At 44.1% G+C, this 18,246-nt stretch overlaps 1 protein-coding gene across 1 annotated transcript in view; it reads left to right on the top strand.

Annotated features, from left to right (window-relative positions):
* SLC15A1 (solute carrier family 15 member 1) overlaps nucleotides 1-18,246 on the top strand; it is a 190,658-nt gene that overhangs the window by 85,249 nt on the left and 87,163 nt on the right. The window contains exons 6-8 of the mRNA XM_069640488.1: nucleotides 1,650-1,749; nucleotides 6,597-6,687; nucleotides 7,489-7,572. Coding sequence (XP_069496589.1) covers nucleotides 1,650-1,749; nucleotides 6,597-6,687; nucleotides 7,489-7,572 — 275 coding nt within the window. The remainder of the gene's footprint in view (nucleotides 1-1,649; nucleotides 1,750-6,596; nucleotides 6,688-7,488; nucleotides 7,573-18,246) is intronic.

An 18,246-nucleotide genomic window follows, 5' to 3' on the forward strand; every position in this document is an offset into this window, starting at 1 on the left:
ACTCTTCTGTGTTGCAACAGGCCGATAGATGCCTGCTCTCCTGCAATAAACCATTAGTGTGTGTATAATAAACAGAGAGCTATAAATGTCACCTTATAAATAATGCCTGTATACTGTCGGAGAATATTACTCCAGAAGAAAGGAATCTGAAAAGCTAGTCATTACGTTAACCTGGTGTTTAAGCCAAAGGGGATACTCTGTTCATTTACGAACCTTTCATAGCGTGTGTGGGCTCTAGCAGCAGGCATTATAAAGTCACAACCAAACTGTCAGTAAGTGCTATAGCTGATCAGGCTCCATGGGTTAAAAAGGCATACCACAAAGGTATACCGGAATAGCATGTTATGGTACAGCCTTCCCCAGCGGATAATAGTTTATGGCATCCTTGGGATTTTTCTCTTTTGGGATCTTCTGAAGTCCATAGAAGAGCCCAGCATGACCCCACTGTGAGCGTAAGAAAAAAACAGGAATTCCGAAGGGATCTTCTGAAGCCCATAGAAAACCCCTGTATGTCCCTAGTGTGTGCATCAACAAAAACAGGAATTCCGAAGGGATCTTCTGAAGCCCATAGAAAACCCCTGTATGTCCCTAGTGTGTGCATCAAAAAAACAGGAATTCCGAAGGGATCTTCTGAATCCCATAGAAAACCCTTGTATGTCCCTAGTGTGTGCATCAAAAAAACAGGAATTCCGAAGGGATCTTCTGAAGCCCATAGAAAACCCCTGTATGTCCCTAGTGTGTGCATCAAAAAAACAGGAATTCCGAAGGGATCTTCTGAAGCCCATAGAAAACCCCTGTATGTCCCTAGTGTGTGCATCAAAAAAACAGGAATTCAGATGGGATCCTCTGAAGACCATTGAAGACCCCAGCATGACCCCAAAATGTGCCAAAAAACAGGAATTCCGAAGGGATCCTCTGAAGCCCATAGAAGATCCCAGAATTAGCCCAGTGTGTGTGCCAACAAAAACAGGAATTCAGATGGGATCCTCTGAAGCCCATAGAAAACCTCTGCATGTCCCTAGTGTGTGCGCCAAAAAACAGGAATTCAAATGGGATCATCTGAAGACCATTGAAGACCCCAGCATGACCCCCAAAATGTGCCAAAAAACAGGAATTTAGATTGGATAATAGAAGACCCCAGCATGACCCCAGTGTGTTTGGGGGATGTTCCATTGACGGTATGTTGTCCAGCTCACCAGTGCTTTGCAGTGGAGGGCTGACATGTACTGCAAGGGAGGCAGACGTGAAGAAGCTAACCATCAGAAGATGTGGAACAGGTCACTCGACGGCCATCTTGCCTGCCTAACTATTCTGCTTCGATTACATACATTATAAAAATTGGCTAAAGCCTTCATGCTGGTATTTTGATGAAAGTGCTGTCAGATATCTATTGGAAGCAAGCTTCAGTGCACCCATCCCTTTAATGCGCGTTCTACGATTTTTTAAAGCAAACCATTTTTCCATATTAACTTTCACCCAAACCGATTACAGTGGATGTAAATTGTATTTGAGTTAACATGATGCTCTCACTATCAGAGTTTCAATGGCTAATACGAGTTCCCAGAAACTCCCTGTGTGTTCAGTGTTCTCTCTGGTGGCTTTATGTGTATTTGTTTTAATGGAGTGGTATTCTTCTCTCCCTCCTACAGTGCCCTCTCTATGACTGGTCTCCTCCTTATTGCCATTGGTACCGGCGGAATCAAACCCTGTGTTGCGGCTTTCGGCGGCGACCAGTTTGAGGATCACCAGGTAGGGCAGTGTTCCATCTTTCACAGTCCCCTCTCTCTGATTGGGTACAAAATAAGGGCTTTTTTTTAAAGCTGCGTGTCATTGGGCCTCATTATGAATCCGGCGGTAGCCATGTCCGGTAGAAACGGCACGGCTGCCGCCGCAGTCATTATTTTTTCGGCGCCCGGCAATGGGGACTTTCTGGGGCATTACAGCCCTGGTGGTCCCGGTAATTCCTCATTGCCGGGGCGCCGGACAAAATAACTCCCCATTCCCATTCGAGTCCCATTGGACTCAATGGGAATGGGGAGGACGGTAGCACTGGCACCATTCATGAATGGTTTCAGTGCTACCGTCAAGGTCTGCGAGCGGGAGCCGTTCCGCCCGCCAGGTCAGGCCTGGAAGGTGGGAAGGCACCCGCTCGCTGAACTCGGAGTATGCCGGTCCGGTAACAATGGTGCCAGTAGCTTACCGGCACCGTTTTCTTACCAGACCGACATACTTATAATGAGGCCCATTGTCTCTATGTTTCCACTTACTTTATACTTTTATTTGTGTCGAGTAAATATGTTATGCGTGAAATTGTTCCTGTTGTCATACATGCCATTGCTCTGATGTTGGGAGGTATCTTAAGAGTTGTTGCACCATAACATTTCCACTGGAGTCATGCCTAAAATCCAACGTCCAACACACACAGACTCCCATGTGCACACACGAACACACAGACACTCTCACTCGCACATATGCATGCACATTAATGTATGCGCGCACACACACACTTAACGATTGCTCCCTTGACGATTAGAGTCAGATGCAGGGCAAGGAAGTGTCATCAGCTACAGGGCACCAGATTGCCCACACAATATTCCCACCGTGCTGGGCATGTGGATGTCAAATTGTCACTTCACGTGTGACGACGAGATGACATATAGCAAGTGCTCAGGGAAAGAGACAGGGGCACACGTTGCAGGAGCAGTTGAAAACTCAGGGGAGCCTCTCGAAGAAATATGGCGAACAGCACAGATTTCACACCCGAAATTTGCAAGAGGCTGTATACTCATATCAAACATTTTAACCCCATCTGCCAACACATAAAATGCATTCCCAGGAGTAATGGCTTGATTCTGTTCAACGAGTGTGGTGTCAAGGATGTGCTGCAGGACCTTGTGCCCCCCCTCTGGCTCTCTGTGATTCTAGAGAGACAGATCTCTATTCATTTTTGTATTTTTTGATTTGCATTTGGCTTATTACAAACCTTTTAGCAATCATTAACAACAAATACATTTCCATCTTATAAAATTCGAAAACAAAATACACATCATCACACGTAACATCTCCTAGTCTATTAAAATCACAATTTAATTCATAATATTTTAGTTCTAGCAGCAAATATCACTTACTTTCAAAATGTAATCTAAAGATTATTTGACAGCTGCCAAAACCAGGGGGTTATTATCCCCACTTACTGAAATGACCCACCATTCCTCTGGAGATAAAGTGCTAGCTTGTGCCAGAAAATTCCCAAAGTGCAGTGTTCTTGAAGATGTTAGGCCTGTGCAAAACAGCAAAAGGTGTTTTAATATTTCGGACCCATTCTTTACATTACAATGTCTACAGGTATGAATGATCCTTTTCCCCAACCCCTTCATGGGGAGTTAACGCTTAATTTTTTTGTATTTGTTTTTCTTTGATCTCATAGTTTATCAGAAATGTTTTTCAATTGCTCATGCAGAAAAAAAGATTTCCCTTTAAAATCCACAATTCCCCAAAACTCCCTCCCTATCCCACAATAAGTCAAGCCCTCAATTCCATCTCCCTCCTCCTTTTGAAAATGTCTTTCAAAAACGGTATGAACACTAACATTCCCTTAAAATCTTCACACCCCATTAGGAGGTTCCAAAACTTCTCGGCCTCGTAACACTGTCTCTTATTTATCCAATCAGGTTCCAAAACTTCTCAGCCTCGTAACACTGTCTCTTATTTATCCAATCACCCAGGTGCCTAGTTCTTATTGCCATTAAACCCCTACAATACACTGTAATCTGCTTTTAACCTGGGATACGGCCTGACAGAATCTACCCGTCGTCTCGTTCGTTTTGGAATAAATCCTCCTGATTTCGTTTGTTGGGTGCACATTAAGGACGAAATATCAAGAATTGCATCCGATACCAGGCCGAAGAGAAGAGCTGTAAATATCGCACTGATTGCAAACGATGGGTGTTTCTATCTTCCATTGTTTGGACCCAATCTAGTTCCCAGATTTTTCTCTTTATTTTGTCTGGATCGCTTATCGGCTTTTAAATGTTTTCACCTAAATACTCCAGCGTGGCCTACAACATCTCTCCCACTTTCCCAGGATGTCAGGGCTCATCTTGTCCAACACTGCACTGAGAATTTAAAAAGGTGGAGACCGGGTCGGCAGCGAGCATTTCCAAAATAACGATAGAGACTTCCAAACCATTCTTGCATACAGAGATATTAGACCTAGTTCATATCTGATTACTGAAGTCGCTGTCAAATTTGGGAGCTTTAAAATCTTTCTCCAAAAGGCCCCTTCTAGCGAGGACCATATTTTATAAGAAGTGAAAAGAAAGCCTCCTATGCAAAAAATGGAGTACCGGAGTGGGCTTGGCTTCATAAAATGTAACTACTGGCTCTTTTGAGTATTTGCCAAATCTCCTATGAATCATGATAGCCTGTGATGTTAGCATAGCAGCTTTTTCTTTTTCAAGATCAGCAGTCTCAGGCCATCATTTCTCCAGTTATTGATGTGGGTCCTGAGATAAACCAGAGATTGGACTTCAGTTAAGGACACTTTCTCTAGGTACCACTTATATCTAAATTTCCTTTCTTAATTCTGGACCCTAAAAACCATAGTTTTTGTTGGGTTAATCTCGAGACCATTAGCAGACATAAATATCTGCAACGCCTCCAAACTCCGTTGCAACCCTATGGGGGTTTGATTTACCAGAATAGGTTGTCTGCAAATAGCAGCCTAGCCATCTTGTGATCACCCATCTTAGGAGCAAAGGCATTGACCGCATTTAGTGGTACAGGTAGGTCAGACATAAATAGGTTGAAAAGTGTCAGGGCCAGAGGGCAATCCTGTTTCAGTCCTCTCTGTGTGTAAATGAGCATTGAAAGAAGTCCCTGCGCACTAAGCCTAATTCTAGCAAATGCGCAGGGCAATTCCAAGACTCAATTTTAGCCCAGAGCAGTTGTCTATCAACACTATCAAACACCTTTTTGAGGCCTATAAAAGCGATCTATATCTGTATTCCTTTTTCAATTGCTCTACCATTGAGCACATTTAACAGAAACACATTTAGGTAAATTCCAACCCCCTTTATAAAGCCCATCTATCTGGGTTCATATCTTTTACAAGAAGAGATCAATTTCTGAAGATAACTAAGAAGTAATCTACCAAAGGTCTTGCACAATACATCAAGGAGGGCGATAGGTCGATAATTTTCTGAGTCTGCCATATCACCTCCCTTGTGGATTGGGACAATAACTGCTGACTGTCGTGATTTGGGCACTCCCTCTTGCTTCATAATGTATTTAAAGAGGGTTGACATAAAGGCTGCCCATTCCTCTAGTGCTGCTTTGAGCATCAGGTTAGTGATGCCATCAGGTCCTGGGGCCCTGGATCCACTTGCACCAAGTCATCCTTGTCAAATGGAATGAACCATCCCGTTCCCTTCATCTCTGGCGGCCTATAGAAAACACTTCCTGATTTGGTAAATATTTTCACATAATGTAGAATCCACTGGTTTGCAGATACCGTCCATGGAGGACGAGGCAGGGCCGCAAGGTATCACAAAGCCGCAAGCAAGCCCAGTGTGTCTGAGTAGATGGTTTGGAAAAAGTAGGGGAAAGTAGGATCAACTCTCAGTTCTTCATTAACTAGCAAAAATCACTGGGTGTGCCGAAGGACTGGGGACGCTCTCTGCGCAATGCGAGATCCTCAGCGCAGACCGAGTAAGCGCAGAGGAAAGGACCGCACGTCCTTAGCGCACATCAACGTAGACCGTCAAGCCGCACCAGCACACACCAATCTGATTAGCTAGTTGCTTCCGACAATCTCAGAACAGTCTAGGGAGACATATCCTGACCCTTTTTTTTATATGTTTATATGTCGGATACATTGTACTGAGAGGACCATGGTTGTTAACAGTTGCGTAATGGCTGCAGTTTTCATGCAATTTTTATTGTTTTCAATTAGGGTAATAAAAAAAGTCACGCAAATCCGGGTTCCAGTGTCTTTTGAACTGCTGACTGAAAGCAAGATATAATGCTGGTTGTCATGCGTGTGCATGAATGGTGGCATTAAAATGAATCCCTATGGATTATGTCAAGTTTTTGCAGGGGTAGAAAACAGGCGGAATCCATTGCATCAAAGTTAGACATGGGCAGTGTTACTGGCAGATTGCATTGGGCTGATGTAAGAGCAGGGGAGTTGCTAGGTCTGGAAAAGACCCGGGGCTAAGCTGATGTCGGAACTGTTGGGACTGGGGGCTAGCTAGTCTTTTGGCTGTAGCTCCTGAGATTCTATCCGGGGCTACAACCAAAAGATCAGGGGCTATAGCCCTCTTAGCCCCCCCTAGCAACGCCCCTGTGTAAGAGGCAGAGCAGAGTTCATGCTCTGTGCCCCAACTCTGCGCATTCAATCCAATGAAAATGACTCGCAATGTAGGCAGAAACCATCGCTCTAATAAATGAGCTCCAGGCCATTTTGTGCATGAACTAAAATAAGGCTGCTGGTGTTATATGAACGCAAGGCATTAGTGACTAGACTTACTGTGCACAACACGTAGAAAGACCCATTGTGTGTTTTTAGTAGTGACGCCTTTTCTTCATCTTTGTAGGAGAAGCAAAGAGGCAGGTTCTTCTCCATCTTTTACCTGGCCATCAACGCTGGAAGTCTGCTCTCCACTATCATCACGCCTATCCTGCGAGGTAAGCCCACCCTGCATCACCACGTCAAAGGACGCGCTGCTCCGGCTAGCAGTGACACACGCTTGTTGCATGCTTTCAAAGAGTTTGATTTTGGATTGAGTCTTCATCCTTCCTGAATGCGAAGGGAAACATACAGCCAGGCGTTTCCTGAGTTTAGTCTCCTTGGTTACTTTTGAAACAGCGTGCTTTAGATCTTAGACTATTAACTGATCACCAATGTCACAAAAATCAATGTGGCTCATTGTCGCGAGTAACTCAGTGGCCATTCTATCTAAGAAGAATGGTGTCCTTTGGAAAATTATTTGGTTCCTCTTAACATCAACGGGAATATAGACAGTTAGTTCAAGGTTAATATAACAAACAAACAAAACGTTTCTGTGGGTGGCCAAGTGAGTGCCCTAGGATCTCTGGCCGGAACCAAAAATGGGGTCCCTATGTGCGGCCTAGTAAGCGATCCTATGTTCCTTGGGATTAACCTAAAATGGAGTCACTGTGGGCAGCTCAGTGAGTGGTCTTGGTTTCCTTGGGCTGAACCAAAAATGTAATTCGTGTGGGCGGCCTTGTGAGTAGTCTGGGTTTCCCTGGGCTGAAAAAAAATGGAATTCATGTGGGTAGCCTACCGAGTGGTCTGGATTTCCGTGACTGAAAAGAAATATCAATTGGTCATTTTCTATAGGATTGGGCCCACTCAGACTAAGCTATGCAGCACGCACTTCCGGTTTACGGTCACCAGTCTAAGACTTATGATCGAAGTGATGTAGGCTGTGTTGGTCCTTCTAACAAGAACTTGTTTACTTTCAGGTGAGCAATGCGGAATCCACACGAAGCAGCAGTGCTACCCGCTGGCATTTGGAGTCCCTGCTGCCCTTATGTTTGTCGCTCTAAGTAAGTGCCCACATTAACAGTGCCATCCCTTCTGCATCTCCAGCTGTGATAGTCCAAAGCTTCTGAACTAAACACTTGAAAAGGCTGTCTTTTGGTTTAGACGGGGCTGCCATTTTGCACTCATACACATGGTCAGTAAAACCAAGAGTAGGTAATGGAGAGGCTCTACTTTTTGAGAGAGAAACTAATTTGTAAATCTCAGACGAATGAAGAATGTTCCTGATGCATATTATTTATGTCTTGCAATTACTTAAAAAGTTCTCCTAAAACATGATCCACGCTCCATGAGCACAGGGAACGCTGGCCATGTCATCTAAAACATGTAATTCAAAATGAAGGTACACCTAATTCTTTATTAAAACAAAGAGTTACCAAAAGAGAAGTACTATCATTTGGCATATTTATTTATTTATTTATTTGTATAGCGCACCAAACCCGACGGGATCAGGGCGCTGTTACAGGCATTTTTAGGCATTCTTTGGTTACATTAGGATTAGTACAATGCATATGGTGGGCCGAGGGGCACTGATAGAAACAGGCAATTGCTACCATGAAGAGTAGTAGCAATGGCATGCGGGAATTATCTGCAAAAAAATTCTTATTACCAATTCTTTGATGAATCAGTGAAATAAGTGAAACTATCCTTTTAACCGGAGGGTGGGGGGCTAGGTCAAATGTTTTGGAGAGTAATCCCACTGAAAGCAATGTCGTAAGCAGTTTTTGGGAGGGTAATAATGGTTTTCTGGGAGAGTGATGACATTGCAGTCTCTAGTGGGCTTTTGAGGTACTTGTCAGAACCATCTGTTGGCTTCTCAGTGTGATGCAGACTACATTTGATTTGATTTTAATTATTTGTATAGGGTAAAACCCAAGTAGGGTACCAAGCAATATAAATAATGTCTCAGGGCAGAGAAATTGCACAGGGATGAATTGACATGAAGTTGCACAGTTGAAATTAGAAGAAAAGATATGTTTTAAGGTTTCTCCTAAAGGCTAGTAAGGAGGTCATAGGTCGAAGCTGGATTGGGAGATTTTTCAAAAGTTGAGGTGCAGCAACAGAAAAGCATTGATCCACCTAGTGGTGCAGCAAGAGCCGAGGATGGTTAAAAGATGCAACTGGGTTGAGGGAAGAGGCGGGGTGGTTGGTACAAGTACATTTTATCTTTTAAATACTGTGGCGCTGAACCATGGGTGCACTTAAAAACTAAACAAAATATCTTAAAATTGATACAATGACAGACAAGAAGCCAATGCAAAGATCGTCTAAGATAAGAAGTGGGGAGAGATTTAGGTACATGGAAAATTAGGCAGCAGCATTCTGAGCGACCTGGAGTCAATGTAAAAGGTAAATGGGAGGCCTATTTACAATGCATTTGTCAAGGCGCCCATTCACCAATGTCCCACCCACTTTTGCATGAGACTCGTAAGGGAGATAAAGTAGAGCACGCCTCAGTATTCGGAGGCAGAGAAAAAAACGGATTTGACCACTTCGTTAACTTGTGAGTTCAGCCAAAATTCAAGGTCCCTGATGGTTCCCAGGTTTTTAATTTTCTTAGCAAATTTGGTTGGAAGGTCAAATAGTTGTGTAGTTGTAGGTGGACGTGACACGTCCTTCAATAAGAATGTCAGGTCCTACGAGCATAAGCTCAGTTTTATTAGGGTTAAGTTGGAGGTTGTTATCGGCCAGCCAGCATTTAACCTCCACCCAACAGAGCCAACGTTTTTCAAAAGTCTCCTCGAGGGGGCCAAAGACTTTTAAGTGAAGCTGGTTATCATCATCATCATCTGTCATTTGTATAGCGCCTTTCACCATTGGTATGGTCCTAGCGCACTGTAGGTTGAACGCCCTTGGGGGACCGAAGTCCTGGTATGAGAAATTTGTTGGAGAGGTATAGAATGCATGTGTGCATTTTAGCCAATACGAAGGAAGGTAGGGCTAGCCAAGTCCCTGCTAGACAACCATGTCGAGCTGACATGTGGATGGGTGCTGAGAGGTAGTCTGGAGAGTATGCAAGAGCAGGCGGTCATTATGTGTGCATCTAGACTAAATATTATCATGGGGGATAGCTGCGTTCCTATGGTGGGGGTGCTGTGCAATGTGTCTTAGAGAAGTGCAACATTATGTGTGCAGCTAGACCGAATTGTATCATGAGGGATAGCTGCATTCTTATGGCACAGGTGTTATGCAGTGTCTCTTAGAGTAGTGCCGGTAGTGGAAGGGTGCAGAAAGGTAGTGTGGAGAGTGTGTGAGAGTGGGGGGGGGCATTATGTGTGCAGTTAGACCAAATTTTGATATGGGGGATAGGAGCATTTTTATGACACAGGTGTTTTGCAATGTGTCTTAGAGTAGTGCACATGTGGATGGGTGCTGAGAGGTAGTCTGGAGAGTATGCAAGAGCAGGAGAGTCATTATGTGTGCATCTAGACCAAATTCTATCATGGGGGATAGCTGCGTTCTTATGGTGGGGGTGTTGTGCAATGTGTCCTAGAGAAGTGCACATGTGGATGGGTGCTGAGAGGTAGTCTGGAGAGTATGCAAGAGCAGGAGAGTCATTATGTGTGCATCTAGACCAAATATTATCATGGGGGATAGCTGCGTTGCTATGGTGGGGGTGCTGTGCAATGTGTCTTAGAGAAGTACAATGGGCCTCATTACAGGTCGGGCGGTCCGGAAATAACAGTGGCGGTAAAGCCACCGCCACTGTTAATTCCAGACTGCCGATCCCGACTCCTGCAGGCGGGAGGTGATGTTCCCGCCAGGTCTGACCTGGCGGGTTTAACACCGCCCGCCTACAGGTGGACGTGGAAACACCAGCACCATCACGAGATGGTGCCGGTGTTTCCACTTCCCCGTTCCCATTGAGTACTATGGGACTCAATGGGAACGGGGATTTACCGAATTCCGCCTCCGGAATTCCCAGGACACCAGGGTCGTAATGCCCTGGTATTTGTGGGAGTCACAGAGGCGGAATGGTAACCGGACTCGTAATGCGCCCATTATGTGTGCAGCTAGACCGAATTGTATCATGAGGGATAGCTTCATTCTTATGGCACAGGTGTTATGCAGTGTCTCTTAGAGAAGTGCTGGTAGTGGAAGGGTGCGGAAAGGTAGTGTGGATAGTGTGTGAGAGTGGGGGTGGGGGAACATTATGTGTGCAGTTAGACCACATTTTGATATGGGGGATAGGAGCATTTTTATGACAGGGTAGTGCAGCATTATATGCGAAGCTAGACAGAATTGTATCGTGCAGGATAGCTGCATTCTTATGGCAGCAGTGTTGTGCAGTAGTGCAGATAGTGGAGAGGTGCAGAAAGGTAATCTGGAGAGTGTGTGAGAGTGGGGGAACAATTTATGTGCAGCTAGGCTGAATTTATTGTGTGGGGGTTAGCTGCATTCTTATGGCAGAGGTGTTTGTGCAGTGTGCCGTAAAATAGTGCAACATTATGTGTGCAGCTGGACTGAGTTATATCATGGGCGATAGCTGTGTTCTTATGGTAAAGGTGTAATGCAGTGTGTCTTAGAGTAGTGCTGGGATTGTAAGGGTTCTGAAAGGTAGTCCGGTGAGTGTGTGAGAGTAAGGGGAACATTATGTGTGCAGAGAGACAAGATTCTGTCATGGCGATTGCTGCATTCCTATGGCAGAGGTGTAGTGCATGGTAGCAGATGCGTGCGGTAGGACCGGCAGGCCTTCAGCTAGTTTCCAGTTTCCATAGGTATGGGGTGTAATAAGTACCTGTGTGTCTTGGCTAGTTCGTTGGTTGCATAGATGCCCCTGAATTTAGAGGGTGAAATCGAAACACTGTTAAATTCTGTCCATAGGCTATATAAAGCACCCCACTTGCGCAATTTCAATGTCACCTGGCCTAGTAAGATCATTGTCTCTATCTTCCCTCTGTTCCCCCTCCCTTGCCTCGTCACCTGTTGAAACACCTGTGTATAGGCGCGTTATAAATGCCATATCATATCATTTGCGTGCTCTCTGAAAGGAAGCTACAAAACCATTCTAGTACGAGGCCATCAGCCCTGATAGTGTCTACCAGCCCTGAAAGAAGGATCGAATGGTCCACTGTGTCAAATGCGGCAGACAAATCTAAGATGACCAACAGGGATAAAAAGCCCTGGTCAGAATGATATGATATGGCATTTGTAACGCGCCTATACACAAGTGTTTCAAGGAGCGACGAGGCAGGGAGGGGGAACAAGGGGAAGACAGACAACGATCCTACTAGGCCAGGTGTCTTTTAGATTGCGCAAGTGCAGGGGTAGGGGGGAGGGAAAAGTGCAAGGGGGAGGGGGGAAGTGCAGTACAGGGTAAGTAGAATAAAAAATAAATAATAGGGCCAGCTGGTGGCAAGTGCAAGGTAAGTGCAGACAAGTGCTGGGGAGGGGGGGCTGTAGGGATACAGAGACAGTCCCACAGTGCAGGGGTTGCCAGGGAGGCAGTGCAAGTGGAGAGTGGCTGGGCCAAGGACCGAGGTCGGAGAGAGTGGCACAGTTGCAGATTCAGTGCAGTTTCAGTGAAGAATTTAGCAGGGGAGAGGGAGAGAGAAAGCAGAAGCAAAGAGGAAGGTTTTGAGGTGCTTCTGGAACCGGAGATGGTTCTCCTCCAGTTTCAGGGAGGCAGGAAGGCTGTCCCAGAGGGAGGCCCCTGCCGCGTAGAGAGATCTACCCCCAGCTCGTTGCTTCGAGAAGCGGCTGACCCTGAGGGAGTTGGAGACGGATGAGCGAAGGGCTCGGGAAGGAAGATATTTAGGAAGAGAGAGTTGAAGGTATTTAGGCCCCAGGCCCCAGAAGGCCTTGTGGACAATGCAGAGGGTTTTGAACTTAATCCTCACAGCCACTGGGAGCCAGTGTAGAGATTTCAGTCCTGGAGAGATACGGTCCCTGGGCTTGAGGCCAAGGCCAAGGACATGGTGTAATAGATCGTCCCATACAGAGAGAAAGGCAGTTTCTGTTCCATGTTTGGGTGAAAACCTGATTGGAATTGATCCAGAATTGAATTGTGTTCTATGAAGTATTCTGTCAATTGTATTTGAACTACCTTCTCCAAGATCTTGATCAACCAAGGTAGGCCAGTTATAGGATGATAATTGACCAATTCGGTAGGGTCAAGAGAAGATTTCTTGAGCATGGTATAATAGTAGTGGATTTGAGACCTAGTGGAGCGGTCCCTTGCATAATAGATAGGTTTACCAAGTGTGTAACATGTTGGGCCAAAGCCCCAGTGTGAGCTTGAGCTACACATGCTGGAAATACATCCACGCTGGAGCAAGTAGGTTTGAGTTTACTGACTGAGGATGAGATCAAATCCAAATGAGTGGTTAGATGCTGGGTCAGGTTGAGGCATCTCAGGGGTAAAATAATCTTGCGTAGATTGAAGAGTTAGATTAATTGATTGCATTTTTTCCATGAAATAAGTATTAAATTGATTTGCTAAATATAGTGAAAGTTCAAGTGTTTGATGGGAGGAAGAGGGATTTGTAAAAGTGATGATTATCAAAAATATCTTAGCAGGTCTATTAGTGGCAGAAAACATTTGTTTATGGAAAAAGGTAGATTTGGCCAGAAAAATTGATTTTTTATAAGCTGTGAGTGCTTTGCGAACTTCTAAAGTAAATCTTGTAAAGTTCAGTCTGATGGGTGGTGTGTGCTTCATGTGTGATATGTGACAAGCACAGGTTTGATGTGCCTGCCTTGAGTATCTTAAAAAAGAAAGGGTGTCCCTGTTGTCCTATCTTATAAGAAAGTAAACATAGATTTTAATGTAGTCATTCAACAAGGGGGTGTCTGCAGTCATGTGATCCTACAGAGCTACGGATCAAAAATAGGATTTACTCAAAAGTGGCACTCCGCTTGCATGGTTGGGACAATTGCTGCACACTGCCCTAAAGTATGCCTAAAAGGCAGAAAATAACAAACTTCGAGTTGTAGCTTTTAGTAATGTTATAATATATTTAATCAGCTAATTTCTAAACCAATTTATCACATAATGATGTGTATTTTTGCAATCTCAAATTGTAAATTATTTACATTTTATAACAAGTAATACAAACAGAGCACCATAATAGTCTCATTATTTGACGATGACCCACATGATTTGTGGTGCTGTCTGATGCTTTTTGTTAGTATAGCTCTTCTTCAGAGACTGTTATCTAGATCAAAACACAGTATTACAGGGTCTGTAGTAGCGACCCTGTAGTTATGGTTAAGTTGCTCATAGGAAGAGCAGCTTTTGGGTGTCTCATAATTTAGGTGCCATTTGATGAATCCTTTGCAAAAAAACTGTACAGCCACCTTTGAATTATTTTGAATAAGTTTTGCGCAATTTCATCTAGGAGGAGCAAAGTTCTAAGGGGGCCCTGAAACATTTGAAATCCAGATAGACATGCATGAAATAATGTTTTGCTTGCAGCTACAGACAAATCCGCTGGACGGATTTGCACCACATTTGCATGAGGAGGAGCGGACTGGACCCGAAAGTATGCTTTTGCATATTTGGTGTTAATCCGTGAAGTAGATTCATTTAAAATGGTTAAAAAGTCGTTTTAAAAAATGGGTGAGATCTCCATCCGGACTGCAGACTCACTTCCTGGTTCGGAGTCCGTGAATGCATTTGGACAAATAAGAGGCCACGTAACATTCGCAGACATCATATGTTGCTGCTGATTGGTTGATTAAAAGCAATTGAAGCGGATGCCATATTGGATCCACGAACCACGCATTTCGGCCATGGACACACAGTGCCACAAAATGTCTCAGGATAAGATATTTGGGGTTATTTTGAGGCTCAAAGAGTGTCTGGGGAAGGTGAGGGAGAGAAGAAACTGGAAAATGGAAGCGCTGTTGTGGGTTAGAAATGGCGGTGGGGTTGTGGCCAAGTCCATGGTCTTTTCTTTACCATTCGTGGCCTTTACAGACACGAACATTGGTCCGCTGGCTTCTTTTCAACTTGGAGGTGTTTTGTAATATGTTACAACAGTGATTAGTTTTGATTTTATAGTTAGTTAATGAAACAAGTAAGTGTGAATACATTATTTATGTGTATTTATAATAACAATACATATTTGTGGTTATGGAAGTGGCTAGATTGTTTGTGACATGGTCGAACTTCACCCATGCACTGAACAATCTGGACACTAGCCATCGCAACAGTAATGATGCAATGATGTGAACATTGTAAAACCAGTATTGTGGATATTGGGCATGGATATAGTCATATTTTTACTTTGCGTTCAATACATGCCCCAACAATTTGGACACTGGCCATGAACACAGTAATGGTGCAATTTTGGATTTCATTGTTTTTTATTTTTTTATTTTTACCAATTTTTATTTTAAGGGGGAAGAAAAAGGATCATTGTGCTTGTTACATCAGACCTGCAGCATCACATAACATAATTTATATCACAAACAAAATACAGGTTATCAAACCACTTATACTTATTCCTCCCTCTCCCCTCCCCATAAACTCCCTAACATTGCCTTCTTGTCCGTTCAACATGTTCCCTCTATGCGTAGTCCATGATTATCTTCTTCATTAGCTGTTTTTAGATAACGACTTGTTCTACAAGGATTAATGGGTCCGAGGTTCCATTTCCAGGGGTACGAATAAGGTTTGTGTCAGCACGTTCCAGGACACAATATCATCAATGAATTATTTCAGACCTTGGTAGGCTGCTCGTTGCCATACTACAGTTTCTATCAATGCCCATTTCTGTAGGTCTCTCCACCACATCTCCACCATTGGGCCTTCCAAGGATTTCCATGACCTTGCAATTCTACGCTTGGCCAGCACGTAAGCCAGGTCCTTCATTTTGCACAAGTAATGCATGTTCCTTGTGTGCGGGAAGATCCCCAAAAGGCAGGCCACCAGAGACTGGATATGCACCGTAATTCCCCCTCTAGACATTCTATTTGCAATTTCCCCCAGTATCGTTGTATCATCCTGCAGGACCAGAACATATGTAACATTCCTGAGTTCTCTTCAGCGCATCTGGGGCAGTATTGTCTGTCCGAGCTTTTAAAGTTGGGGATTTTTCAAGGTGTCAAGTTCGCTCTGTGCATTACATACAACTGTATAAGTTTCAGTTTGGCATTCCTGGAGACTTGTTTGGGATATCTTATTGCCCTTGCCCATTCAGAGTCTGTCAATGGGTTCCCCAAATCGGTCCCCCACTTCAGTCTCATCTTCAACTCTGGAGAGGAATGGCAAGAGAGGAGCAAATAATACAGTCTGGACACTACGTGTCCCCCCTTAGTCATATCGTATATAGCTTCTACAGACACATTCACGTCTATGTGTCCATGAAGTCCTGGCCATAGTTTTGTGAGTGTATGTACCATGGTTAGATGTAGTAAGTATTGTCCCTTGTGTATGTCAGTGTGTTCTACCAGTGTATGTAAGCCCATCAGTGTGTCGTTCTGAAGCAAGTCGCCTATCGTGGCAACACCGCAGGTCTCCGAATGTTTGCGTAAACCCAATCTAGGTTGCTGTTTGTTTAGCATGACCACAGCCTGATGGATCTGCGGGGAAAAGGGGTCTGTAACTTTGAGAACCTTACAAGCTCTGTGCCATAGCTGTTTGCCCAGCCTCAGCAAGTGCGACTGTTGACCAAGGTGGGGGGTTGACACCCATAGTATCGCCATCAAATAAAAATGTTTCAGTGTTGGTTGGAGCAATATGGTGCCAAGTGGCGGGTCATCGGCCAACCAGCCAATAATTAACTGTAGTTGGCAGTTGGCTTGCCAGAAAGAATAGTTCAAATTGTGGTTATCTGATCCCAGGCTCATCATACGCTCTTTGGAGTGAACTTAAGGCCATTCTATGTCTTTTATTTTGCCATAAGAACCCTCTGCACACTGTGTATAGTTTACTAAAGAATTGTTTGGGTATGTTGTATGGAATTTTCACAAAATAATCTAAAAACCGGGGAAGGACGACCATCTTTAAGAGCACTGCCGTACCCATCAATGATAGGGACAGTTGTGTCCAAATGTTCATGGATTTCATTACACCATCCAGTGCTTTTTGCGTGTTGTGTGTGTGTTCTGTCAGGGGATCGTGGTATACATCAATTCCCAAATATCTGAAAGTATTCGGTGTGCCATTGTATGGTCAGGGTTGGTAACAGTTCCTTCTTTTTCCCAACTAGACCATCTAGTGGGAACAAACACGATTTCTCCTGGCTAATTATGATGCCAGAGAGTTTGTCGAACCGGTCAAGGACATCCAATATATATTGCACATTAACCTCTTAATATTAACCTGTTGTATATAAAGCAGCATATCATCTGCATACATGGATAGTAAATGTTGCACTCCATCTATATTCATACATGCATCTTTATATTCTTCTCTGAGGAACGCTACTGTGGGTTCTGAAGCCTGGATCAAAAGCTTTGGGGACAATAGGCATCCTTGTCTTGTGCATTTTTCTAATTCCCATGCTTCCAAGAAATGTTGGCCATTTTTGAGTCTTGCATTCAACTTGGTGTATATTAATTGCGCCAATTGAAGATATTGTGCCCCGATTCCAAATCACTGTAGGGTGTCATATGACCACTCCCACTTAATGGAGTCAAATGCTTTAATTTCATTGAGGGATACTACCGTGAAATGTTTGTTGCTTAATTTAGTGCTATGTATTATGTGGTGCAAGCGCTGTAGGTTCCATTCTGTGTTTCTTCCTGGCACATAGCATGTTTGGTCTGGATGTGTTAGGTTTGCTATCAGGTTTTTCAACCTATTTGCTAATAACACAGTGAGTATTTTACTGTCTTGGTTGATCATGGACAGGGGTCTAAAAGAGTCACGGTCCATAAGCCGTTTGTTCAGTTTGGGTAAAGGTATTATTACTGATTCTTGTAACCTTGGGGTTAGTGAGCCCAACTCTTATGCCCCCATCAGTATGTCAAGCATTGCTGGGGCTAGCTCTGCTGCAAATACTTTGTAGAATTCAGTCGACAGACCATCTGCCTCCACAGTTTTGCCTTTGGGCAAGGTTCTAATAGTGGCCAGTAACTCCTTTGTAGTAATGGGGCATCCAGCAATTCTGCCACCTCGTTGTCGAGGCGAGGATGTTTGATTAAATCTAGGGCTTCTTCAATGACTGAATGTTGAACCGGGGTGTCTTCTTTGACATTACAAGTCCTGGCAGATCGGGAAGTCAGGCGCTGGAAAGTGTTAGTCCCCATTCCCATGGAGCCCCATGGGGACACGGAAGCACTGGCACTGTTACTAACGGTGCTGGTGCTTCTGTGAAAACTCTGCCAGACCTAACGGGCGCAACGGCTCCCGCCTGCAGAATTGTAATGTACCAGTCCGGAAATGGGTGCCGGTACGGTGCGACCGGCACCCATGATTCCGGACCGCCACACTTGTAAGGAGGCCCATTGACAGGATCGAGAGAACCAAATTCTCCTGGAAATATTATGTTGATTCCTTTTTTGTTGTTTTCCAGTGCTTAGAAAGTCAGTGCAAAGAAATGTTGGGCAATGAACAACAACAAGAAAAGGAAATAGAAACAATACTAGATAAAGAGACTCCTGAAGGGATGAGGGTTCTGTGGGTGTTATTGTACAGGGATGAGGAAGAGTTGTGTATGGGTAGTAATGTACATTAATATTAAGTACTAGGATGAGGAAGATAGTTGTTGGATTAATAATATAGAGTA

The sequence above is a fragment of the Ambystoma mexicanum genome, chromosome 7q, assembly GCF_040938575.1.
Source record: "Ambystoma mexicanum isolate Mex_15411 chromosome 7q, UKY_AmexF1_1, whole genome shotgun sequence".
Lineage (NCBI taxonomy): Eukaryota > Metazoa > Chordata > Amphibia > Caudata > Ambystomatidae > Ambystoma > Ambystoma mexicanum.